At 43.1% G+C, this 27711-nt stretch overlaps 1 protein-coding gene across 4 annotated transcripts in view; it reads right to left on the bottom strand.

The window, feature by feature from the left end:
* KCNMA1 (potassium calcium-activated channel subfamily M alpha 1) overlaps positions 1-27711 on the bottom strand; it is a 1372671-nt gene that overhangs the window by 74414 nt on the left and 1270546 nt on the right. For 3 of the 4 annotated variants that reach the window (XM_033940852.1, XM_033940853.1, XM_033940854.1), the window contains one exon: positions 21890-22114. In XM_033940852.1, coding sequence (XP_033796743.1) covers positions 21890-22114 — 225 coding nt within the window. Of the gene's footprint in view, positions 1-21864; positions 22115-27711 lie in introns of those variants that run through there. The other variant, XM_033940855.1, reaches the window with a different exon arrangement.

Genomic DNA, 27711 nt, shown 5'->3' with positions numbered 1-27711 from the left:
CAAAAGTTTAGCAGACGGAAAGGCAAGCTTGCTGCCTGAACACACGAGGCAGGCAGGGCAGCAGAGGGCAGGGTTTTTTTTCAGGGCTGCAGGGCTGGTATTTCAGGGCGGGAGAGCAGGAAAGGAGTGAGCGACTGGTCCTCATCAGTCAATTGGTTTTGAATCGGTCAGCCCAGTCGGTGTGCCTGAAAAATGTTAGTGAATCGCTGCCTTCCTAGACTTGCATGCCATTTCCTTCATTTGCATCCATGGATGGGATTGGGTGAGGACAGGATCGGCCAGAAGGTTAGTGAGTCGGGGTCGTAAAGGGGTCAGAAACTGATCAGTACACAATCGGTTTGCTTAGTGAATTTAGCCCTATATACAGAATTTGGGGGAAGTGCTTAACACCTTGTTTATTTTATTGTTCTTTGTGAAAATACCTCTTAATGCGGCTATGCATTAGCAGTTTACCTTTGGTAAACTGAGTGGTCTGTAGAAAGAACCCCTATGTTTTTAAGGAATACTAATGAATTGACATTAACAAATACACATCTATATGTCTAGCTGGGAAAGAATGAGAAGAAAATTTACAAACTAGCAAATGCTCAAGATTGTCTTGCCAAGCACCAAATTTATCAGAAATAAAGACACTAACGAGCAAGAAATGAATAAAAAATAACTGGACATAATGCACTGAAAGATTAGTAAGTACAAAGAGTGAGCAAGCAATGATGTTAAAAATTTAAGAGTTGTGAATCCTATTAAAACAGAAGAGACTGTAGAAACCTTTCAGTTATAGGCATGAAAGACCTTGAACCAGATGTTGTTTACCTGGAAGCACTGAGGATTATCAGGATAAAGTATGTCCTGGCTAATGATGCTTTTCAAACATTATGAGTAACTAAAAGATGCTGGAGGCATGGAAGGAGAGTGACACAAGATCTATAAGGATTAAGTATTCAATTTCAAAAACTATTGTTTAGGAGTCAGGCACACTATAAACTGATATACAATTAACCAATAGACTTGCTATGAAGTGGAAATCAAATGAAAATCAGTTTTTATTATGTTTTTGTATTTTTTTTTCTCTAAAGAAAATCAAGCATTGTTGCTGTTTATTGCATTGAAATTCCTTCTGTAAATATGCTAGAAACATGAAATTGCACTTGATATATATTGATATTAGAAAGCTAACGATAGAAAAGTCATCTAATGGGACATGAGGAACAAGGAAAACTCAATGTCAGGAGATTATTGGGGGAAACTAAAGAACTCTGAAAGAATGGAGATTTAAAGATCTGTCTGGAACACTTTCCTATTTGCATTAGTCATACAGACTCTATAGTGCGTACTGTTGATTAGGAGAGATAAGTCAAAATATGTGGTTTCTGCTTCTGATACTGGCAATAGCTACAATGTAATGATCATATTTGGTGGCACAGCAAGATGGAAAAACTGATGACTAAATAAATAATAGAATAAAGAAGGCCTAGCACAGCTCATGGCACCAATGACACCAAGACTGTACATCTACAAATCAGATCTGAGTTGTTGTATGGTCATCAATGTTAAGCTGCTTAAATATTTGAATACTGAGGTAGATGAGATCAATTATACACTCTGAAGAACAATATATGGAAGAAACCAAAGAGAAAGGGTGTCAAAGAGAAACAATAATGGATAACGTATGGATAGAAAGTGCAGCTGTGTTGGTCATGAAAAGAGAAGGCTTAATAAATAAATAAGAGAGTAAAAGAATAAACATGTAACATAGTAGATAACAGCAGATAAAGACCCGAATGGTCCATCCAGTCTGCCCAACCTGATTCAATTTAAATTTTTTTATTTTTTTCTTAGCTATTTCTGGGCAAGAATCCAAAGCTCTACCCGGTACTGTGCTTGGGTTCCTACTGCCAAAATCTCCGTTAAAACCTACTGCAACCCATCTACACCCTCCCAGCCACTGAAGCCCTCCACAGCCCATCTTTGGAAACTTATATAAAAAAAGACAAACTGAAGATAACAGTTGGCAGAAATATGGCAATGTGAAGTCTGATGAATAGCATATCTCAAAACTGCAATTTCTAGGAGGAGGACTCCAAGAGTAGACCCCCATATTTGGAAACAAATGCAAGATAACTTCTACTTGGCATGGCTGTCTAGGAAATTGAGGAATATGGGATTAGTTTTCTGGAGTTTCTTTTACCCTCTTTTATTTGGATCTAAAGAGGTGTTCACAACTTTTACCCTTAAACTAACTCACTGGTTTGGTGATAAATGGTTACCGCTGACAAACAATTACATACATAGGATTATTAGCATTATGCTAGTTTTAGCAATTATATTTGGAAGAATAGAATACATATATTATAATATAAAAGGCCACGCAGTTAATCTGGGTGGCCACTAACAGTGGGCGACATCGAAGCCTGCAATGTAGATTAGTAAAGGGGTTTTGTGCTTTAGGATGGGTGAAAGGTATAGGAGTCAAGGGGATAGCAACAAGGGATAGTTTTGATTGGAGGGTAAGAGGAGTGAGGGGATTGGGGGAAAGAAAGAAAGGGGTGGAGTTGCCATAGGTGAAGAGAGAAAGAAATTGGCGGCTAAAGTTAAGAGTTAACAGAGAAAGGGGGAGAGTATAGGGATTTGAGTTTGCCTAATTAATTATAATTAGGTCTTTGGGAGGTTTGGGGGGGACATTTATTTACTTGGGGGTTTTTTCCTTAAGTTTTGGGCCTTACTTGTCCGGGAGTTGCAGTTGGTAGCGGCAGTTTTGGTGAGGAAATTGCAATTTGCTCTTCGTGGTCTGTTGGGCCCAGTCGGTTAAGTCCTCGTTCTCGCGGTCCCAATTCACTGAGCCCGCCGTTCGGGTCTTTTGCAGCGGGCGGCTTGCATTAATTTTCTAAAAAAAAAAAAAAAAACGGGCAGCGGGTACCGCGAGTGAGCTAGGAGGGAGGAGCGTCAGCTTCCTTGTGGCGTTGACGGATTTCGAGGTTTGAGACGGCGGGAGTTACATCATTCTTCGGAGGGACAACTACAGTATTTAGTTTGCCGGTTAGACGGCGTTGGTGAGTCAAGAGCTGTCTGTTTGGGGGGGGGGGGGTTGTTGGGGACTGCTGAGGATTTAGGCAAGTCGTATCAGAGTATAAAAAAAAAAAAAAAAAAAACGGGCTTGGTGGTAGGGTTTGTATTTGTGAGAGGGTTTTGGGGGTGGTTTCATCCGGTAGTGCAGTGTTTTAGGACTTCTGCTGTGGCTGGTGGTTTCCTGAGTGAGGGCAGGCCCTTGGTAGCAGTGATTGTGTGGTTTACAGCGGCGGGGTGAGAGGTGTGTGTTGGGGGGATACTGTTAATTTGTTTGGGACTTGAGAGGCAATTTTGTTTGCACGGTAGGGGGGAGGAGGTATGGGTGGGGCACGGAACACTGGTAATAAGGGTGCCCAGAGTGGGAAAGGAGGAAAGAAGGATAAAACTGGGGCGGGGAGTGGGGTTTCATTGAGTGCCGGTAAGGCTCCTAGGAAACAGCAGGCTCCTCGGAAGCAACAGGCTAAAGGAAGCAAGACTGGTGGTACAGGCCCCGGAGCAGCCATGCACCCGGTTCTGGCTACCGGGGGGCAGGTGGCCGAAGCTTCGGTGGGTGATGAGGCTCCAGTTCCTGGACCTTCCAATGTCTGTTTGGGGACTCCTGAAGTGGCAGTGGCTAGTACCAGTGTTGCAGCGATACCGCGGACATCTGGTGAGTTGGTGCATTCATTACTTACTGCTTTAGGGGAGGTTCGGGCAGGTGAGGAGGGGGACTCGTCAAGAGAGGGACAATCTTTGGGTTTAAAGCATTCCGGTAAAAAAGCGCTGCGTAAAAGTTTAAGGGATAAAAATTTTTTAAAACGTTTGAGACATGTAGTTAAACGTATGGATTCTGAGAAGCGTCAGCGGCGTTTGGTTGGGACAGATCCGTTGTCGGTGTGGGAGTCTACGGACACGTCGGGGTCTTCGGACTCTTCCTCCTCTTCTTCGGAGGAGGATGTGTTAATTAGTTCGGGGCAGCCAAGTGTTGGGGGGTCTCGTCCGAGTGAGGGTGGTGTGCCGGGATTATCTAGGAAGGGTCATACATTGTGCGCTATTGCCCCCTTGGATTGTCATATTTCTCCAAAGTGGAAGCGTAAGATTTTAAAGGGAAAGTTTATTGATTTCTTTACACTTTTAGCACGTGATAATACGGGGGTGCAGAATAAAGATGGCTGTAAAGCAGACGAAAAAAGAAAAGGGGGACGTGTAGCAAAGAATATCTTTAATTGGTTACTTGGATTTAATGTTTTTGCTAGTGTTTTAGGTGAGGCTTGTCCGGAATTGTATTCAGGGTTATTGCGCTATGCAGATCTCATATTGAGGGCTTACAGGACGTATGGGGGATGGTTTTGGCTCAATTATGACGAGCAGTTTCGGAAAAGTATGGTCCGGGATAAAGCGGATTGTTGGGGAGTACGGGACGTTGATCTGTGGCTGGTGGAAATGACTCCTTCCCGGGGTGCGTCCTTTCGGGCACAGGGTTCTGTGGGGGGACAGTTTGGGGGGGGAAATATTCCTGGAGGGTCGGGAGCGGGAGGTCCTCGTTGGGCTCCGCCAGCAGTGGGTGTCGGGGCAGAGGTGGGAGTTGGGAGAGGTGTTAGTGGAAAAGGGGGAAATTTGCCACCAGCATGTTTTCAGTTTAATGCGGGACGATGTACCCGTACTACCTGTCGTTTCCGACACTGTTGTAGTCAGTGCGCGGGAGGTCACCCTGCCTTTCGTTGTTCGGGAGGCATGCAATTCAGTCGTGGACAGTTTTCAGGAACTTCCAGATCTTTTGCGGCACGGAGTGGTGGACAAAGCTCCTTCCCCCATCAATAATTTGGTTTTACGGTTATGGTTGAATGTTTATCCCAATAGGGGGGATGCATATCTTTTGGGGGTTGGATTTACTGAGGGTTTTCCCATACCATTTGAGGGACCGCCTTTGCAACATCGCTCCCGGAATGCTTCATCTGTCGCTTTGCATGCGGATGTGGTTTGTGCTAAGCTACAGAAGGAACTGAGTTTGGGTAGGATTGCGGGGCCTTTTCGGGTTCCTCCGTTCCATGAGTTTGTAATATCCCCGTTAGGTATTATCCCAAAAAAGGAACCCGGTAGTTTTCGGCTTATACACAATTTGTCCTACCCAGCGGGTTCTAGTGTTAATGATTTTATTGATCCGCTTCTCTGTAGAGTACAATATGCTTCTTTTGATGAGGCGGTTGCATTAGTGCGGACATTTGGTCAGGGGTCCTTGATGGCTAAGGCCGACATCGAATCAGCATTCCGTTTGTTGCCAGTCCATCCTACTGCATTTCACTTATTAGGATTTCAATTTGAGGGTGCATATTATTTCGACAAATGTATGCCAATGGGATGTTCTATCTCATGTAATTACTTTGAGGCATTTTCCACTTTTGTACATTGGGTGGTCAGGCAAGTGAGTGGGATGAGTTCCATTGTCCATTATTTGGACGATTTTTTATTTGTTGGAGCTCCAGCTTCCAAGGAATGTGCTGTTTTGATGTCCGCTTTTCAAGCTGTAACAGAAGCATTAGGGATTCCATTGGCTCATGAGAAGTGTGCAGGGCCTGTGACAACTTTAATATTTTTGGGGATTGAACTGGATTCAATTCGAATGGAATCCCGTCTTCCTTGGGGAAAAGTGCAAGCTTTGGTGGAAGTTATTGGCGCTGCCTGTGTACGGAAGAAATTGAGTTTACGAGATATTCAAACATTGGTAGGCCATTTCAATTTTGCTGTTCGAGTCATTCCGATGGGGAGAGTATTTTCGCGGCGATTGGCATTATTGTCGGTGGGTTTGAAAAAGCCGCACCATAAAGTTCGTTTGACTCGGGCTGTTCGTGACGATTTGAGACTTTGGCATTCATTTTTGTTGTCCTTCAATGGGGTATCTATTTGGCAAGCTTCGGCGGTGTCTAATTTGGATCTGCAATTGTTTACAGATGCCTCAGGGGACATAGGATTTGGTGTGTTTTTCGGCGGAGCTTGGTGTGCTCATCTTGGCCCCGGTGGTGGCAATCCTTGGGATTATGTGACAATATTGCGTTACTTGAACTGTTTCCGGTATGGGTAGCGTTGGATACTTGGGGTGTTAGGTTGGCCAACAAAAAAGTAGTCATCTATTCCGACAATATGGCGGTGGTCTCGGCGCTTAATCGCCAGTCGGCTAAATGCGCCAGATTGGTGGCATTGTTGAGAATGATTGTGTTGGCTTGCCTGCGGCTGAATGTCTGTTTATCGGCACGGCATGTGCCAGGGGTGTGCAATGAAATCGCTGATGCCCTTTCTCGTTTGCAGTGGTCACGGTTCAGGGCGCTGGCTCCTGCAGCGGATGGCTTCCCGACGCCCATGCGGGAGGAATTATGGGAGATCTTCCAGCAGGCGGTTGGCAACTCTTGCATCGATCATTAGCCCCGAATACCTGGAAATCTTATGCAGCTGGATGGAGGCGTTTGATGTTCTTTTTGGACCAAGGAACAGAAAGTTGGCAGTTCCCTGTCTCAGAACAGGCACTTGTGCAATTTATTGCTTATAGTGCACGGCAGGGTTGGTCTTTTGCGATGGTGTCTCAAACTATGGCAAGTTTAGCTTTTGTGTCTCGTCTTTATAAGTGGCCTCAGGTCACTGGCACATTTGTAGTTAAACAGATGTTGAAGGGCTATGCGCGAGCGGGAGTGGTGTACCGTCCGCGCTTGTGCCGCCGTCCTATTACTTCTGAAACTTTGGTTTTGCTGTGTAGTCAGCTTTCAAGCATTTGCTACTCTGAGTATGAGGCCATATTGTTTCAATTGGCTTTTGTAGTGGCATTTTTTGCAGCATGTAGAGTTGGTGAGTTAGTAGCGCCATCGCAACGAGCCAGGGGGGAAGCTGGTATGCTTTTGCAAGATGTCATTCTGGAAGAATCTTACTTGCGGTTATATTTCAGGAGGTCTAAAACGGATCAGGAGGGTAGAGGAGTATGGTCCGTATTGAGGAGATCACATAATCTAGTGGTATGCCCCATTCGATTGGCTCACCAGTACAGGGCAATACGGCCTTCTGGGGGACTTTATTGGTTGGTGCACTTGAATAGGTTACCTTTGACTCGTTATCAGTTTGCAGCCCTAGTAAAGAAGAGTGTGGCAGCCATGGGTTATGATCCTTGCGAATTTGGAACACATTCATTTCGCATTGGAGCAGCCACTTCAGCAGCGCTTGCTGGGGCCTCTGCGGAACTGATTCAAAGAGTGGGAAGGTGGCGTTCCAGCCAATATAAGGGTTATGTGAGGGACGCATTGTAATAGAGTGGTGTGATACTGATGTTTTTAGTGTGGTTTTATTTTTTGCAGATCCTCGACCACTTCTACCTTTGTCTACGGATATATGCGTTTGGCTTTGTGGACATTCTCACATGTTTTGGGCGCATAAGCATGCCCGTGAATCCAGATGGGGCCACAATCTGGGACTGGCTGAGGCTGGCATACGAATTCGCTGGCTTGCCATTCGAGGAATGATTTGGGAGCAACTCTTGCCTACCTTGCATCAAGCTCATCGTTTCTCATCTCCAGTGCTTATTTTGGTGCATTTGGGTGGTAATGACCTATGCTCTTTAACTGGAGTGGCATTAATTCGGCAGATAAAACAAGATTTACTGTCTGTTGCTTGCTCCTTCCCAGCAGTGCGTGTTGTTTGGTCACATATTCTTCCTCGTCGTTGCTGGAAGGGAGCACGGAAGCCTGCTGCGATTGAGCGTCTTCGCAGGCGAGTGAATACAGAAGTTTCTAAATTTGTAGCTATGATGGGGGGTCTGGTATTGGTCCATGACCTCATTTCTGTGGATTGCCCGGGCTTATTTCGCCCAGATGGGGTGCATTTATCTGTAATTGGGGTTAATATTTTTCTCTGAGATTCAAGATTTGTTACAACATTGTTTAGTGGACTAGCTGGCTGCAGCAATAGGGGGGAGCAGTAACAAGAAGTTCTGTCACTGCTAGTGGCCTAAGGGTAGAGCCTTTATTAGAGGCGAATTTAATTGAAGACCTATGATGGTGAATTGTAAATATGTCCTCGTGGGCGACACCGCCACGAGTGGAGGTGGCTTGACGACACCGTAAGTCACCGGGAGTTAAACGAAAGTTTGGATAAGGGAGCTAGTGTCGGTACCGAGCAGCTCTTAGAAGTAAATCTTAAATGGTTAAATGTGGAGTTTGTTTATGTTTATAAAAGTTTCAAATTTAATGTTTGCAATATGAAATAAAGCTGCGGCCAATAATTGCCCAACTGAACGATGTTATGAGTTATTATTGAGAAGTGAATGTAATGTGAAAGGCTGATGTATGAGTCCCAATGTTAGTTTGAGTATGTCCTGAATATATATATGTTTTCTACTATAATCTGCTTAGGTGATACGCGGGGAAGAAATTTTTAAAATAAAAATAAAATATTTCTATTATTGTCCTTTCTTTAACTGATATCAGAGCAGCTGAGTAACAAGCAGTCAGGCAAAAAAAGCTGAGAATTTGACGCTATGGATCTTTCATTCATAGTGTATGGTCCATTCTATTCTATTTTTATGTTCTTCCTATCGGTTTTCTCTTGTTTGCTAGGTTGAAACACATGGTACAACTTCAGAGAAATACAATAAAGCTTATCTAATCTGCCCAATTTACTTCATTTGATTTCAGATTGGTCCCTATGATTATGGCACCGAAAGCCTTATTCGCGGTTTTCCTGTATTTGAGGTTCTGTTAATCCCCTATCGCAGCAAATATGGAGGGAGAAGTGTATCTCAGTCACCAAGTCAACTTTAGTCCCATCTTGGCTACTGCAGCCTAGGTACTGTCTGGCAAATGTAAATCATCAGTACGTCCAACCATGGACTGTCATAAAACTAGCCCTCCCTTTTACTAAATCGTGATAGCGGTTATTAGCGCAGGGAGCCGCGCTGAATGCTCCGCACTGCAACTGATGCTCATAGGAATTCTATGAATGGTGGGAGTGGCGCAGAGCATTTAGCGCGGCTCCCTGCGCTAATAACCACTATTGCGGTTTAGTAAAAGGGAGGAGTAAGTATCTATATACGTTTTTAGGCAACCGAAAAAGTACTGATTTCACAGGATTTTTCCATGTCTTTTATAAACTTTGGAACACGTATTTTACTATAACTAACATACCGTTCTATAAAATTTGCTATGACAAATGATACCCAGATTTTTAAATCTACCATTTGTTTGTAGCTATTACTAGTTCATTGGAAAATGCTCCTAAATTCATTTCACATTAAACTTCTCATTTCTAACAAAATACACAATTTTGACAGCACTTTTTTCATTGCATGTAATCACATCAAATCTATCCTGTACTGTGAGATTATCCCCCACAAATCTGAGACAGTAACACGTATTTTGTTTTTAAAAGGACACCTGAGAATTGATACTTAAACCAGGAAAATACTTGCCATTTTGTGAACATTATTTTATTTTGTACATTAAATGACTCATTCACCTTTTAAAGGATGCAAAAGTCTGTAGAAGGCAATTTTTCTGCTAATGATTTCAAGTCAGTATTTATAATACATATGGCTTGTTATCCAAGGCATCCAAAAAAAGACAATAGAACTATTCATGTGGCAGTGTAAATAGACAGAAGAATAATTTAAAATGCAATTCAGGTTTTTTTCCCCATTTAAATTGCATGTATTTAATAACATAAAAGCCTGGTAATTTTCGGTGTTTCAAGTTTAAAGCAGCAATATATGTTAGCCAATATATTTTAGCTACGAAAGTAAATACTCCCTTGGGATATATCAAGTTAATGTGTTTAGTACTTTGTGTCTTTGGCAAAAACCCTTGCTAAATAGAACTAACTCCCCCCTCCCCAACCATGCTTCCATGTGTCTGCTGATTATTAAGACTGTGCTTACTTACTTATTTAATATTTTTCAAATGTTGTCCTTTCTGTTTATTTATGCAATCCTTCTAATTGCTCTTTTATAAGACAGCAATCCAAGACAAATGAGAGGTAACAGAAAAAAAATGCTTTTCTTCATTAGTAATTCTACAAATAAAGATGTTCTTATTTAAAAAAAAAAAAAAAAGATATCCACACTGTTCAGCCAGATTCTAATTTTCAAATTAACCTTATTGCAAAAAACGGACCATGTTGATTAATATTATAAGAACATAAAAATAGCCTTACTGGGTCAGACCATCAAGCCCAGTAGTCCGTTCTCACGGTGGCCAATCCAGGTCCCTAGTACCTGGCCAAAACCCAAGAAGTAGCAACATTCCATGCTACCAATTCAGGGCAAGCAGTTGCTTCCCCCACGTCTTTCTCAATAACAAACTATGGACTTTTCCTCCAGGAAATTGTCCAAATCTTTCTTAAAACCAGCTACATTATCCGCTCTTACCACAACCTCTGGCAAAGCATTCCAGAGCTTAACTATTCTCTGAGTGAAAAAATATTTCCTCCTATTGGTTTGGAAAGTATTTCCCTGAAATTTGTTGTGTCCCCCTAGTCTTTGTAATTTTTGACACAGTGAAAAATCGATCGTTATTCAAGTTGTCAAATGTGAATCAGACAAGAGGCCATGGACTGAAGTTGAGAGGCGACAGGCTCAGGACAAATACCAGGAAGTTCTGCTTCACGCAGTGTGTGGTGGACACTTGGAATGCTCTCCCGGAGGAGGTTGTGACAGAAACAACCTTTCTGGGATTCAAGGGCAAGTTGGATGCACACCTTCTTGCAAATCACATTGATGGATATGGATAAACAGGTCTTCATCGGGGAACACCTGGCTTGGCCTCCGCGTATGCGGGTCACCGGACTGGATGGACCAATGGTCTGATTCGGTGAAGGCGTTTCTTATGTTCTTATGATCCACTTGTACGCATTCTTTTCCACACAGGATTTTGTAGACTTCAATCATATCTCCTCTCAGCTGTCTCTTTTCCAAGCCGAAGAGCCCTAACTTTTAAGTGTTTCCTCATTATTGCATCATTTATAAATTATGTTTTAAAAAAAAAAATTGAACCCTCAAAAGTGGTACACAAACATACAAATTTCTCTGTTCAAGTATATACCGCTTAGCTTCCTCATCGGCTCAACTTTTTATAATTTTTGTTGAATTTTTTTAATAATGTAATTACTCATCTCATATTAATTTCTTCTCTAAACTTAATTGTGTAAAGCTTCATCATTCACATTGCAACATATCAACTTTCAATCAATTTGTAAATGAATGTCATTTATCTTATAGATGAATTTCTTCCTATGACGTCTGGAGAAGAAATTAATATGAGATAAGTAATTAATCCCCTCCTTTACAAAGCCGCGCTAGCATTTTTAGGGCTGGCTATGGCGGTAACAGCTCGGATGCTCATAGGAATTTTATAAACCTCAGAGCTGTTACCGTTGTGGATGGCGCTAAAAATGCTAGTGTGGCTTTGTAAAGGAGAGGGTAAATTTAAAAAAAAAAATCAACAAAAATGATAAAAAGTTGAGCTGTTGGAGAAGCTAAGTGGTGTATACTCGAATGGAGAAATTTTTAAGTGCGAGTATCTCTTCTGAGGGCTTAAACATTTTTTAAAATTTATAAATGATGCAATAATGTCTTAAATGAAGATAATCAACATACTTCAGTTTTTATAATAAGATTGATTTGAAAATTAGAATCTGGCTGAATAGCGTAGACATCTAGATTGAATGGTCAGTTATGATTGTTAGTGGCTAGTATAAAGGATTTAAAAATCCTAAGCAGTCATTAGTGGCATTGACTGCATAAGCACTTTCTAAGGTTTTAGAAATCCATATCACTTACATGGATAATTCTGGACATATAAATAATTATCCCTCATATTCTACTATATATATTGTACCCAAAATTGCATGCCCAGTTTTGGACACACTTCCAAGATGCACACGCAAATACACTTCTCTCTCCGTATTCGCTGTGATAGGGGATTAACAGACCCGCGAATACAGAAAAACCGCGAATAACTTTTTCATATGTTATTTGCTGTTTTCTATTAAAAACCATCGTGAATATGGTGAAACCACGAATAACATGGTAGGAGACCTGGCCTGTTCCTGAAGGAGAGGAAAAACATGATGAAGAAAGTGCTGGGAATCAGCTGACGTTATTGGGGGGGGGGGGGGGAGGAGCCAGCATGCTAAAAAATGCAAATAATCAAAACTGCAATTGCTGAAACTGCGAATACAGAGGGAGAAGTGTAGATTGAATAATGAGCTCTGAACCATCAATAATTGCATGCTAACAACCAATTATCGATGTTAGTTAGCATTTATTAACATTTGCATATGCATCTGCATGTGCGCTATTCTATGAGGCCTGGTGCCTCACTCTTCTAGCAGATAACTCACAAGGGGTCATGGTCATGGGCATATCAGGGGCATTAGGAAAAGCTGTGTGTGAAATTACTGCCTAACCGTGCCTAACTTGGGTGCTGGCATTTACACCAGGTTTCAGCAGGTGTAGGTCTGCAGCCCGAAAGTTAGGTGCAAGATCCATGCTAAACATTATTCTATATAAGGCGCATGCCATTTATAGAATAGCACTTTCTGCTGAATATTTTTGTGTCTACTTTCAGTGCCATTTATGACTTTCCCCCACGGTTATCCATTCAACAAAAAAGGGGCAGGATTTGAAGGAAACAAGGGGTGTAACATTTGTGCCTAAATGACACTATTCAGTCATATATCAAGGTGCTTCAAACAAGTAGAAGGAATAACCTGAAACGTCTAAGTTAGGAGTCTCTTTTCTAAAATACAATAGTTTTGGGCACTTACCACTCATTAATAGCCAAAATTAACATGTAGCAAGAACATAAGAGTTGCCTCCGCTGAGGCAGACCATAGGTCCATCTTGCTCAGCGGTCCGCACCCGCGGTGGCCCATCAGGCCTATTTCCTGAAACAGTGGTCCCTGACTAATTTTATAACTTACCTCTATTCTTATCTGTACCCTTCTATCCCTTTGTCCTCCAAGTACCTATCCAAAGCTTCTTTGAAGCCCTGTAGCGTGCTCCTGCTTACTACACCCTCCGGCAGCGCATTCCATGTATCCACCACCCTCTGTGTGAAGAAGAACTTCCTGGCGTTTGATTTAAACCTCTCCCCTTCCAATTTCTCTGAGTGCCCCCTTGTACGTGTGGTTCCCCTTAATTTGAAAAGTCTGTCCCTGTCTATGTTTTCTATACCCTTCATGATCTTGAAGGTTTCTATCATGTCTCCTCTAAGTCTCCGCTTTTCCAGGGAGAAAAGCAAGTGCAAAGGTTGTGTGGTACTTCTTGTTGGTGTGTTCTGCAACCCCCCCCCCCCCCTTGCAGTTTCCACACAAGCCAAGTCCCCTACTGCATGTTACTATCAAGTGCAATTAGCACAGATGCAACTAAAGCCACCTCTAGCAGTGCAGGCTGTTTATCTTGCACTTACTATAATGTGCAGCATTTACCCAATGGCCCCATTACACCCCATGCTAAGCAGTCGGCTTGGGATTTTTACCACACTGCACTGTTGTAGCTTGGCCATTTGCATAGGCCTCTGATAATGGTTCGTGTTTGCTAAAACCTGTAGTAACTGCTGAGTGCATTGTAGTAAAAATGCCCCTTAGACTCTGAAGTTACCCACGGATACACAGTGGTATAACTTAAACAAGTATCATTGCTGAATATTTGCATGATTTTAAAACACTAAAGGCTCCTAGTACTGACTTGCCTGAAGCAACTAGCATGAGTTTTACTGCATGGTAGACATGAGCGTGGACTTGTGCTAATGCCTACTGTACATTAAAACCAGCCAGCATGGTAAAAAATTAAAACATATAGTATGTTAGCTGCTTAACTTCAGTAAGGATTGTTCGCAGACATGATAGAGAGCAGCAGAGGACAGTTTATTGGGACAGAGAGCAAATAGATCAGAACTATGTACTAGCTATCATGATTGCTGATAGCATGATGTTAGCTAAGACCTCCTCAAGAGAAGGCATTAACCCCTTGGATACTACATAGAGGAATTCAATTTTCTTTTAGACTGTATTGTTCAGTTTCTCACCTCAGATCAGATCAGATATAGTAAAGGAATTTTCCTGTTTCGTATATTTAGAAAAAGGTTTATTACATCCGGACCAGTATCAGCACAAGTTTGAATGGTTTTGGCATGGGTAAACAACTGTTTTCCCTAATAAAAAGCCTCATGAAATACTTGCAAATACTCATTTGCAAGCAAAAGAGCCAATACTAGTCACTATATGGGTGCTTTTACCTGCCAGAAAAAAAAGGCGGGTCTTGGACAGAGTCGGGTAGGGTGAGAGAAAGCCCCATCTATACTTTTCTTTTCTATAGGTACATTCAGCCTGCTGTCTGAGATCACTAGCATTTCCAAAGGGTAGGGATGCGAGCCCAAAAATGTCCATTTCGTTTCTCTAACATTTAAAGCATTGTTTTATTTGGTTTGGGGGGAGGGGGGGGTCAGTGTTGTTAAGATTTCACCCTCTTTCCTGAAAGTCTGCATATACACACCATCGGGAAAGCATGCACTCTCCTTGCAAAGAGTATGCACTATGACCAGCAAATGAAAAACTATAAAATAACATGGTTTTTTTTTTCAATAATAGTATATCTATACCCCTAGGATTGTAATCCCTATGTGCAACTTAAAAATTGACACATACATCTTTTCCTTTTAGCTAAAATAAAATCTGGTTTCTCATATCTTACTGCTTTAAAGTGAAAAAAAATCTTACAGCAGACTCCAAATCAAAAGTGTTTTGCAGTAAACATTTTTGCAAAAAAAAAAATTTAAAAAAAAAATTAAAAAAATCTCTGCTGTGACTTTATTATAGAAGAAAGTGTCTTAACAGTGATCTATATAATATGCTGAAAGAAAATAATAGTTTGATGAAGATTAATTCATTACTGTGATTGTATTACTCATTCAGAGCTTGATTCACCCAAAATATGGACATTGAAAAACATTATTATGGACCAGTTGTATTCTGATGATATTAACAAATTTTCTCATATACGATTGTTTTACGGTGCTGTTAAATGTTTATATTTCTTATACCGTTTCATTTTTTCTCGTATTACTAGGAACCAATTTGCCATCTCGATATTTACCTCATTCATTGTCCTGCCCCCCTTTTTATCTCTGGCCACAGCAATATTAGTACAACGCTCATAGGAATTCTATGAGCATCAGGGGTAATACCGGCATGGCCAGCGACAAATAAGCCTAATGTGGTTTTGTAAGGGGGGATATTATTGCTTATGTTTGGTCATTTATAATGTTAACATAATTGTTTTATGCTAAGTTTTAACCGCTGTACACTGCATTGGATTAATCTCTTCATAAAGGCAGATTATAAATACCAGTAGATAAATTCGAACATGAAGTTATTTAGGGGGGAAGTTATCAATATGAGCTACTGTTAAGTCAGGTTATCTTACTACAACTTGTGCAAAATAATCTGACTTAACGGTAGCCCACATTGATAACTTCCCCCTTATCGACTTTAGTGAATAAAATAATTGTGGCTTATGCTTAAAAATGTAAAACTGAGGCCTGGTGCACTTGTTTAGTCACGGCTTGCTTGATTAAAATGGCAGAAGCAGAGGGTGTCTTCTTGACTATCCATTTCAGTGAGGCATGAGCTTTTGAGGACCACAGTCCACTTTATTAGATGCATGAAATGAAGTTCAGGAGGTGGGTAAATATACATGAAAATGCATGTGGGAGAGGCCAGGATACAGAGTAGAAAGATAGTATTAAAAATGCAGGACAGCATGTGTAAAGGGAGTGATCATAGCAGCATAGTTCAGTTAATTGATAACTGTGGTGACTGATAGCGAACATAAACAGGATGAACTCAGATTAGTGAAGTCACTGATACCTGTAGTTAGCCATGAATCTGACATTAGAATTGGCCCTCCGTGCCCGGCAGAGCAGGATATTTTTTTCTTTTTTCTTCGCAAGCCCGTGGTTTAAACCTGTGGGTTAAAACCACGGGCTTGCACTGCGGGGAAGGGCAGGAGATCGGGCCAGAGAGCAAATCGGGGCAGAGAGCAGAGAAGCAGGGCAGAAAGCAGGGTGGCAGAAGGCAGGGCAGTCGGAAAGGACCTGAGTGACTGGTTCTCGGCAGTCACCTATTTTTTTGGATCGCTTAGCCCAGTCGGTGTCCCTCAATTTTTTTTTAGTGAATCGCTGCCTGCCTACATTTGAATGCTGTTTCCCCTCATTTGCATGCATGGATTGGAGGATGATTGGGACAGAGGTTAGTATATTGGGTCGGAGGAAAATCGGGTCACAAAGGGGTCGCAAACCGCTCGGTATAGGATCGGTTTGTTTAGTGAATCTAACCCTATGTAACCTTAAGGTCTGCTTACTCCTGAAAAGAATCTTCAAAGGGACACTCCAGCATGGAACTGCTGATTTGGAACTCATCAAAAAGCTTAACTCCGTCACTGTAGACCTGAATAGGGACCATGGAATCATGGCCTTAAATGAATTTAATAAAGACAGGATAACCTCAGAATAGTTTTCACTCAATAATTAACTAAACTATGCTGCGAGGATCACTCCCATTCCACATCCTGCCATGCACGTTTCAGTACTTTTTCTTTACTCTGTATTCCAGCCCCTCCTCCATGCACTTTCATGTGTGTTTACCCACATCCTGAACCTCACTTCATGCATCAGATGAAAGGCTCATGCTTCAATAAATTGGTTAGCCTATAATATGCCTCATCTCTATCACTTTTTTACCAGACTAACTTGACTACCCTTATTAAAGGTTTTAATGCTTTCGTGATTGACCTGAACTCATAATTACAGTATGTTTAATCTTAATTATTCCTTTACCAATATACAAAATCATTTTCTCATGTTATCAGCACATGGAATTAGGCTCTAGTTGAGATGTGTCAACTAAGTGTAAGATGCCTGAATAGCACATGTCCATTCTTCAGTATGTTCCAAACCATTTATATGGCTCAGCCATATAGCAATCAAATCTAACCTTTGTAAACAGGTATGTTTTAAAATAAAATGAAGTTGAAGGCTTGCGACTATGGCCTAGATTCCCTAAACTCACCTTTCCAATCCGTGGGCGATCCGTGGCCAAGTCTTGCCAGGCGACCAATTCACTAAACAGTCCTCATGCAAATTATTTGATCGGAAGCACGCCCCACACAATTAATTGCAACTAAAATTATAAACTTTTCTGCATAAAAAATAGAATCTAAACTGAACTACACTGTAAAAGTTAGGGGAAAAATGAAAGGGTGGGCCAAAACTCAGAGACAGTGGTGTACCGGGGGAGGGGGGGGAGGCGGTCCGCCCTGGGTGCAAGCCATGAGGGGGGCGCTCCCGGCCTAGGAGTCATTGCCCGGGAACTTCTCTTCTCATGGCCCCCTAAAGCAGGATCAGCTGCGCTGCCTCTTGTTGGCAGCGCTGCCTCTCCTGCTTTAGAGGGCAAGGGGGCAGGGTCAGTCGGAAGTGCTGCAGTGTCCGGCTTCCCCCCTTGCCTCCTGCACCTCCCTTTACCTGATTGTGGCAGAGAGCAGCCTGCAGAAAGGATCGCAGGTACTTTAGCGATCCTTGCAGGTTGCCATAGGCCTCAGGAGCTGTCATCCCTTTGACGCAATCCTGCCTCTGATGTCAGAGGTGGTGCGGGACCACGGCAGAAGGACAGCTCCTGAGGCCTATGGCAACCTTCAAGGATCGCTAAAGTACCTGTGATCTTTTCTGCAGGCTGCTCTCTGCTGCAATCGGGTAAAGGGAAGCACGGGAGGCCAGAGGGGAACACACAGGCTTTCTAGGGGTGGGGGGGTATAGGCCTTCAGGGGTGGGACAGGCCTTCAGATGGGGGTGCAGGCCTTCATGGGTAGGGTGTAGGCCTTCAGGGGGGTGCAGGCCTTCAGGGGGACAGATCTTCAGGGGAAGGTAGAGTCCTTCAGGGGAGGTGCAGGCCTTCAGGGGTGGGGTGTAGGCCTTCGGGGGGACAGACCTTTGGGGGAGGTACAGTCCTTCAGGGGAGGTGCAGGCCTTCAGGGGTGGGGTGTAGGCCTTCAGGGTGGGGTGCAGGCCTTCAGGGGGGACAGACCTTTGGTGGGAGGTGCAGTCCTTTGGGGGGGGGACAGGCCTTCAGGGGAGGGGTTCCTGGTGTAGAAGTACACAGAGGGAGGGAGGGAAGGGTGGGGTTCAAAGATACGTGCATCTGCCAGACTTTGGGGGGGAAGAAATAATGGGTCTAAAAACAGAGGAGTGGGAGAGTGATAGTGGATAATGGGATTTAGGGAGGGAAGGAACAGAAAGGGAGAGCAGTTGAACACAAGGGATGGTGTGTAGGGGGGATAGAGATACTGGATAGGAGGATAGTTGGGAAAAGAAATGGAGAGATGGTGGACCCTGGGGTGGTGGGGAAGGAGGGAGAGATGCTATATGAAAGGGTAGTTGAGAAAAGGTGAATCTGTTGATGGAGATGAAAAAAAGGAAAGATGCCAGACCTCCGGGGGAGGGAAGAGAAACGGAAGGGTAGGACAGAGATTGCAGATGGATGGTTAGCATGGAGAAAGAAGGAGACCCTGGCAAGCAAGACAACAAGAGCCTGGGAACAACAAGATTTGAATAGGTAGAAAAAATTTGAAGGTAGAAAAAATAATTTTATTTTCAGTTTTGTGATTACAATATGTCAGATTTGAAAAGTGTATCTTGCCAGAGCTGGTGCTAGACCGCAAACGTGAGCTAGGATTTAACAGAGAGGAAAAGTCCTTTTTGTTTCTTTATTTTGTTTACACCACAGCACCAGTATGGTTAGGAGAAGCCAAAGGGGGTGAAAAAGCTATAAAATAAACCTACCTGGATATTTGAAAAAAACACCCAATTGGGCAGGAAAATTGAATTGAATCGAAAAACCAATTCAATAGGCTGAATCGAATCAAATCAAATGTTTTTTTCCTGAATCGGGCAGCACTAGTTTGCGCTACTATCTTAGACTTTAGGACCTGGGAATGGGGAGAGATGGCATCCTAAGTACTTTATAATGCAAGTGAAACGAGGATTTGGTCAGACTTTTGAAGGGTCTGCAGAAGAAATATATTGTATAGGCCGGGGACATGAGACAGCAGGAAATGGGAACTTTTCTTCCTTCTATTTTTGTGAATGGCAAGGCTGAGGATGTCAGAGAGTTCAGTTAAAATATGTGCTTTATAAGAAAATATAATAATGTGTTTTATAAAGTTTATAAGCATTGCTGGTCTACCAGGTGAGGTGTTCCTAGTGGTGGTGGTGGTGGTGGCAGCGTGTCAATGTGTTGAGAGGAAGAGGTGGTCTGGGAAATTCTGCTGAGCAAACTCCGGGCCCATTTCCACCCCCCAGTTAGTCCACTCCACTCAACTGTTTCACACACTGGGTGGGTCTTTGGGTGTTGTGCCTGGGTAGTTGTTTTGGGATCTCTTCCAGTGGTTTGTCAGTATCTCCTTGTGGTTCAAGGAAGGAAACTTTGTAAACATTAGCATTGACCTTCAGAATATGTTTGTAACAGCGCTGCTTGTGTGGCATTAGGCTATGTAGTGATCGAAAGAAAAAAGCAGAACTTTGCACATTTTTGCACTATAGGGTGGGTGTATGAGGAGATTCACATTTCCTGCACAGCTAAGTCCATGTGAAGTTACTTTGTTCTGTATTTGACATCTAGCAAGGTCTCTGGTTTGGAAGGAAAGATCTAAGCTTAAAAATGAAGTGGCCAGAAGTTTATGCTATGTTATATTTGGAATAATAGTTACATATATGAGGTTCAATAAAATAAAATTTTCACTGCCTGTTTCTATTCTGACCATTTATTCCATTTCATGGTTATTACAAAAAATATTTTTTTACTTGGGGGTCAAAAAATGATGGGCCCCTGGTGCCACAAACCCTAGGTACGCCACTGCTCAGAGATATTCTCCAAAATGTTTAAGTAACTGATGCAACTTGTTTACTTTATATAGATATTTCAATAGCACACCGTTTTCTTTAAATCTTCTTCATAATGCATTTTCTGTAATATTGTGAATTTGCAGTAAAAATTAAAAATAATAAAAGAAAAGCCTTCCAGCAGCAGTCTGTACATAGGGCATGACGAAAAATTCTCAGCCCAACCAAGAAGAGAATGATGTGAATATGGATCAATCAAAAATCTGAAACAATGTTAAAACGTAGAATTTAATTTCTGCAAATTGGCACGTAATGAAATAAGATAACACTCTTTTCAGCTACAGTAGCAAAATAACACATAGAATTTTGGAAGTTAGTTGGGTGAGCTGAGAACTTTCAAGCACCCCCTCATATGGTGTCTTCCTGTATGTTAACATCATAATAGATATCCATTTTAAAGCCAACTCTCTCCTTTTAGGACCATTGCCATTGATCAATGCCTGAATATGTTTTGCTCTTTGGCCTCCAGGGAACAAAATTATTTTGGGTGAATCAAGCCTGGAAATAAATCAGTAGTTCAAATAAATGTGCTCATTTATTATGTGACCATAAAACCATAAACCCAAATAAAAACTAGCCATAACACAGCCACATGTCTATATTAAAAATGCAACCAAACAAAAGAAATAAAAAGAAGATGATAGGTAGAACTTTGACACTAAAATCTAAACACATCTTTGGGTAAGCGGAGTAGTTACTCCCAGGAGTTATTTATGATTTTCAGTAATTGTATTGTCATTTCCCCAGTAATCTCATAAATAACTTTTGGTCGATCTGCATTGTTGCTGTTGTACTTAAAGAGCTACTGATGTTTAAGGGAAAAACTTTGAAAATGAGTTCACTTTCAACTCAATAGGCTATATGCTTGTGTTTATCATTTTGTTATAAAACTAGAATTGTAATGGAGTTATTATGCCATTCTATAACAGATGTGTATGTGTGTGCATGTACTGTCTCTCTCTCTCTCTCTCTATATATATATATACATACATACAGTATATAATTTTATATATGCTTATACTTATGGGGTTCATTTTTAAGGATTTTTACTCTTTTTGTAGAAATGTGTGTAGTTTGTTATTATTTATTTAAATCCTTTTAAATCCCAATCTATGCTCGCTATATCATCATCTCCTGATTTTTCCTTTGGTAGACTCGGCGATAAAGTGAGAACATCACGTCATCACCATGGAGTGAAATTAGAACTTTCTGGAGTATTTTCTTATTGCTTTATTTACTCTTATGCATTTCAAAATATTCTTTACATTTATAGAAACTAGAGAAAAGTGCATAAAATGGCAACTTATTCCAAATGAAAAGAAAAATCAGGTTTTCATTAAACATTGAGCGCTATATAAATTGAAAAGAATATTTGTGGGTAACAAGATAATGTTATCCTGACACTTATTGCTAGTATAGCTTTTCATTTGTGACATCACAATCCATTCGTCAGCAACAGAATGCGATGTCAAATTGAAAAAGACTAACATCATGGATTGCTGGCAAGTTCAAAATATTCTACACAAAAACAGCTTTGGTTTCATAAAGAGAGTCTTGGCAATTAATGAGAACAGAAATTACAAAAATTGAAGTGGAATAGAATATAGCTAGGATGTTGTTCAAAGGTTTTCCAATGACATCTGTAGCACTTTAATATTTTTATGATAGCAAAGTAAAACTAGCATTATGCACGTTTGTTAAAAATGCAAATTAGGTATAAAAATAAAGGATAAAGGAGCACTAAAGGAAACATAAAAAGGGAGAACGCCACTGTAGGAAACACCAAGTGAGGGAAGTGGGCAGTAGTTACGGTTGTACACACATCGGGGCACACATATCAAAGTCTTTCTTCTTGCACATACTTCTGTTTGTCTCGGGAATCTCTGGTCTTGGTGCGATTCTGTCGGTTTGCTGACGCTGGGATGGAGTGAACAGATGAGCTCTTTTTGCTGGAAGAGTGGGAGGAATGGGAGGAATGGGATAGACTGGCCCGGGATTGGCCAGCATTGTGGTCAAACTGCATTAAACAGAAGATTAGGTCCGTTGGAACAAGCTCAAACTCATAAGGTGGGTTTGTGATTACGTAGCTGAAAAAGAAAGAAATACTGTCAAAACCTGAAGACAAAAATTTAAATCAATCAGAAACAGCTGTATAAGATCACAGGAATTTAAATGGTGTCACACTGGTATTGTGTTTTTGACAGTGGCTGGTTGTCACTAGAAAGATTCCAAAGAAGAAAGAGTAAATCCATTTAGAAGTGTAATATTGGGAAAAGGGCACACTTTTGCATATATGAACTATCCAAAAGAATATATACTCTTCAGAAACAGTGCACTCTTTATGAAAGAGTGTGGACTATTTCCCAGTAGTGAAGAGCACATACCGTTTCCAGCACAGAATCCCCTTCCTCCAATTCCAGATTTTGTCGTGTCATTTTAGGGTAAAAATGACATGAATTAAAATGAGAAGCGTCTCCCATGTAATTTCAAACCAATTCATATCCCTAGGTTCATTCCTTGCAGTCCATTTGCAGTGTTAAGCAGTGGCTGGGTCACTGAAAATTTATCAGCCCAACCGATAAAGCTGGGGCAGTCTCCATTGAGGGCTATACACTTAAGAGACTGATTCTTGAACTGTGTGTCCCGATTTTAGGGGGCGGTAGGCATCCTACTGCCATCCAGAAGCCAATTGGGATGCACACTTTTAGAAAAAATGCTGCCAAGGAAGGACACCTGTGAGGAAGGCATCTGTGGTGCATCTAAGAAGATGTGCAGATTAAGCATGTCCAGATGAAGTGTGAGTGTGGCTTTGCCCGGAAGTGGCATGCAATGAAGTTACTAAGTAGTACATTTAAAACAAACTGGAGAAAATATTTCTTCTCTCATCTCTGGAATTTGTTGCCAGAGAATGTGGCGAAATTGGTTAGCTTAGCAGAGTTAAAAAAAAAAAAGGTTTGGCTAATTTCCTAAAAGAGAAGTCCATAAACCCACATCCTCCTGCCTCAAAGGCTACCCCTTCAAATGGCAGAACTTCCCTTCCCAGTGAATCCTGGGATGCACTAGGAGGGGTCTAAAGCCCTGGGTGGCTCAGGAGCCTAAGGCAAATTCCAGGCTGAACTAGCAGGGGAATCCATAAACAATTTAGTGGCAGGGGAAGCCCCGAAGCCGCCGACTGGCAGCCAGCTGGAAGAGCAGCAATAAATTTGACATAAGGGATGGGGGAGGAGCTGTGCCTAGCAATTGCTCTTCTGAGCAAGCGCCAGGCACAGTTCCTCCCCCATTTATCGGTGATGTCCTGCAGGAATAGCATGCATATAATTTGCATGCTATTGTGTTGAACATCACAGTAAAAGAAAAAAAAAAGAACACTCCCACCATGGTATTTTATACTGTGGTGTCGGAGCTTTGTACATCTTGCCCTTACTCTTTTGGGGTTGTTTAATAAGCTGCGGTAAAATCTGGGCTTAGCATGCGTTAATGTAGGCCTTTCCCACATACTAAGCCCAGATTGAACATAGCATATTTTAGGGCTTTTTAATTTTGTTTTAATTGCTAATGTTACCATTAGTGGGCACTACCTGCAAAGAATTTACACAGGAGCAATTACTGCCTCTTATTCAGGAGACAGTAAATTCTTCTGCATTAACTATGTATGATCCAATTAGCATATGCTAATCATAACATGCTATCTGGATAACATGAGAATGCCCACTTTACACCCATAAGAACATAATCATAGCCTTACTGGGTCAGACCAATGGTCCTTCTAGCTCTGTATCTCATCTTCACAGTGGTCAATCCAGGTCACAAGTACCTGGCAAAAACCCAAATAGTAGAAACATTCCATGCTACTGATCCAGGGAAAGCATGACTGTCTCAATAGCAGACTATGGACTTTTCCTCCAGGAACTTGTCCAAATCTTTTTTAAAACTAGATACATTAACTGCTTGTACCTCATCCTCTAGCAATGTGTTCCATAGCTTAACTATTCTCAGAGTGAAAAAATATTTCCTCCTGTTGGGTTTTACAAGTATTTCCCTGTAACTTAATTGAGTATCCCCTAGTCTTTGTAATTTTTGATGGAGTAAAAAAATTGATCCACTTATACCCGTTCTACACATCTCAGAATTTTATAGACTTCGATCTTATCACCCTTCAGCCATCTCTTTTCCAAGCTGAAGAGCCCTAACCTCTTTTAGCCTTTCCTCATATGAGAGGAGTTCTATTCTGTTTATCATCTTGGTTGCTCTTCTTTGAGTCTTTTTTAGTTGTGGTATATCTTTTTTTGAGACAAGGGGACTAGAACTGAACACAATACTCAAGGTGAGGTTACCCCATGGAATGATGCAGAGGCATTATATCATTCTTAGTCTTGTTTATCATCCCTTTTCTAATAATTCCTACTATCTTCTTTGCTTTTTTGGCTGCCACTGCCTATTGGCTGGAAGGTTTCAGCGTATTGTCTACAACGACACCTAGATTTTTTTCATTGGCGCTGACCCCCAAGATGAACACTAGCATTCGGCAACTATGATTTTGGTTATTCTTCCCAATGTGCATCACTTTGCATTTGTCCACATTAAATTTCATCTGCCAATTGGAAGCGCAGTCTTCCAATTTCCTAGGGTCTACCTGCAATTTTTGACAGTCTTCATGCATTTTAAGAACTTTGAACAGTTTAGTGTCATCTGCAAATTTAATCACCACACTTGTTTCAATTTCCAGATCACTTATAAAATAAATTAAATAGTACCGACCCCAGTATTTAACCTCATTGCTTGAGAAAATAGCCATTTAACCCTACCCTCTGTTTTCTGTCCAATAACTACCGTATTTTCGCGGATATAACGCGCACCCGTGTAAAACGCGCACACGGGTATAGCGCGCAGAAATCACGATGATATATACAAAAACTTTGGTATACCGCGCTCACAGGTATACCGCGCATGCTGCCCGACGCTCCTTTCGCCCGCCCTGACTTTCTGTGCGCTGTCCCGACTCTCCGTTTACCCCCCCTGACTTCCGTGCACTGTCCCCCCTTGAAGTTCTGTCCCCATCCTGAAAGCCTGATGCCCCCCCCCGACGTCCGATACATCCCTCCCCCCGAAGGACCGCCGTCTCCCCAACAATATCGGGCCAGGAGGGAGCCCAAATCCTCCTGGCCACGGCGACCCCCTAACCCCACCCCGCACTACATTACGGGCAGGAGGGATCCCAGGCCCTCCTGCCCTCGACGCAACCCCCCCTCCCCCCAACGACCGCCCCCCCAAGAACCTCCGACCGCCCCCCCAGCTGACCCGCGACCCCCCTGGCGACCCCCACGACCCCCCCACCCCGTACCTTTGGTAGTTGGGCCAGAAGGGAGCCCAAACCCTCCTGGCCACGGTGACCCCCTAACCCCACCCCGCACTACATTACGGGCAGGAGGGATCCCAGGCCCTCCTGCCCTCGACGCAAACCCCCCTCCCCCCCAACGACCGCCCCCCCCAAGAACCTCCGACCGCCCCCCCAGCCGACCCGCGACCCCCCTGGCGACCCCCCCGACCCCCCCACCCCCCTTCCCCATACCTTTGATAGTTGGCCGGACAGACGGGAGCCAAACCCGCCTGTCCGGCAGGCAGCCAACGAAGGAATGAGGCCGGATTGGCCCATCCATCCTAAAGCTCCGCCTACTGGTGGGGCCTAAGGCGCGTGGGCCAATCAGAATAGGCCCTGGAGCCTTAGGTCCCACCTGGGGGCGCGGCCTGAGGCACATGGTCGGGTTGGGCCCATGTGCCTCAGGCCGCGCCCCCAGGTGGGACCTAAGGCTCCAGGGCCTATTCTGATTGGCCCACGCGCCTTAGGCCCCACCAGTAGGCGGAGCTTTAGGACGGATGGGCCAATCCGGCCTCATTCCTTCGTTGGCTGCCTGCCGGACAGGCGGGTTTGGCTCCCGTCTGTCCGGCCAACTACCAAAGGTACGGGGAAGGGGGGTGGGGGGGCCGTGGGGGTCGCCAGGGGGATCGCGGGTCGGCTGGGGGGCGGTCGGAGGTTCTTGGGGGGGGCGGTCGTTGGGGGGGGGGGGGGTTTGCGTCGAGGGCAGGAGGGCCTGGGATCCCTCCTGCCCGTAATGTAGTGCGGGGTGGGGTTAGGGGGTCGCCGTGGCCAGGAGGGTTTGGGCTCCCTTCTGGCCCGATATTGTCGGGAAGTCGGCGGTCCTTCGGGGTGGGGGTGCGAGTGGTCCTGCCGGGGGGGGGGGGGATGTATCGGACGTCGGGGAGTCGGCCGGGCAAGAGGGCTTGGGCTCCCTCTTGCTCCGATCGTGGATGCGGGTGCGGGTGGGAGCGCGTGCGAGCGGTCGTTCGGGGTGGGGGTGCGAGCGGTCCTGCTGGGGGGGTGAATCGGGCGTCGGGCGGGGTGGGAACTATGTTTTAAAACTTTTGTATACCGCGCTCAGGCATATAACGCGCGAGGGGTATGCGCGGTACGTAAAAACACGTATAACGCGCGCGTTATATCCGCGAAAATACGGTAATTCCTAATCCACAACTGAATATTACTTCCTTTCCCATAACTCTTTAATTTTCTCAGGAATGTCTCATGAGGAACTTTCCCCCTGTTTTACTAAGGTGCGCTAACCAATTAGCATGCACTAAACACTAACACGTCCATAGACTAATATGCACGTGTTAGCGTTTAGCGTGCGCTAAATCGATTAGCGCATGCTATTCGGTTAGCGCACCTTAGTAAAACAGGGCCTTTGTTAAAAGCTTTCTGAAAATCTAGATATTCTACATCAATCGGTTCACCTTTATCCACATGTTTATTCACCCATGGCATGCCCCCGCCCAAAAATATTTCTAAAATATTTGGTAACACAGAGGTTAGCATCTACAGACAGGCAAAATACCTTAAAATGCTTTAATATGTTCTGCGGTAACTGCACACTAACCCCCAGATTCTATATATTGTACCTTAAGTGGTGCGCTTCCGTGATGTTCACATAGATAATGAGCTCTGAACCATCAATAAATGGTGATAACAAACAGTTATTGATGTTTGTTGGCACTCGTTGAAATTTGCGCACACATCTCAAAGGTGCATATCTCAATTGGGGGGGGGAGGCATGGTGATGGTCATTTCAGGGACATTCCGAAAAGTTGCATGCATCCAGAATACTGCCTAACTTGGGTTAATACTAGGTTCTCGGAGGCATAACTTTGGCACACAAAAGTTAGGTAAAGAATCGACAGTAAGGTCCAGATTCTGTAAACGGTGCTTTAATTGGCCAGTGTCTAGAAAAACAGTGAGGACCGGTATTGGGGATGTTAGGGGGAGGTGCTGTTCACAAAATCGTGGCTACTGGAGCCTATGAAAAAACTTAGGCGCTGGTAATGTAAGCTAGGGTTTTAAAAGCCTACATTTTAGGCACCGAAAAGTTTTGAAGAATCACACCTAGTGGTGCCTAGTGACACCTAAGATCATCTTCGCCCCTAAATCAAAGCTGCTTTGACCTTAGGTGCTGCTAAGTGCCATGCTGTAGGTACAATTCCAGCACCTACCCTAGTAGGCACCTAGCGGCACCTACTTTTTTAAAATTGTGTTTTAATCGGTTTTAAATGGTGCATTCAATTACGCGCTCATTAAAGCCAATTAATGTAATTAAGTTAGGTACTGGTAGGCATGATCTGGGCGCCTACCAGC

The sequence above is a fragment of the Geotrypetes seraphini genome, chromosome 4 (assembly GCF_902459505.1).
Source record: "Geotrypetes seraphini chromosome 4, aGeoSer1.1, whole genome shotgun sequence".
Lineage (NCBI taxonomy): Eukaryota > Metazoa > Chordata > Amphibia > Gymnophiona > Dermophiidae > Geotrypetes > Geotrypetes seraphini.
Note: the sequence above shows the minus strand (reverse complement) of the source record. Positions and strands in the feature narration are given on the sequence as shown.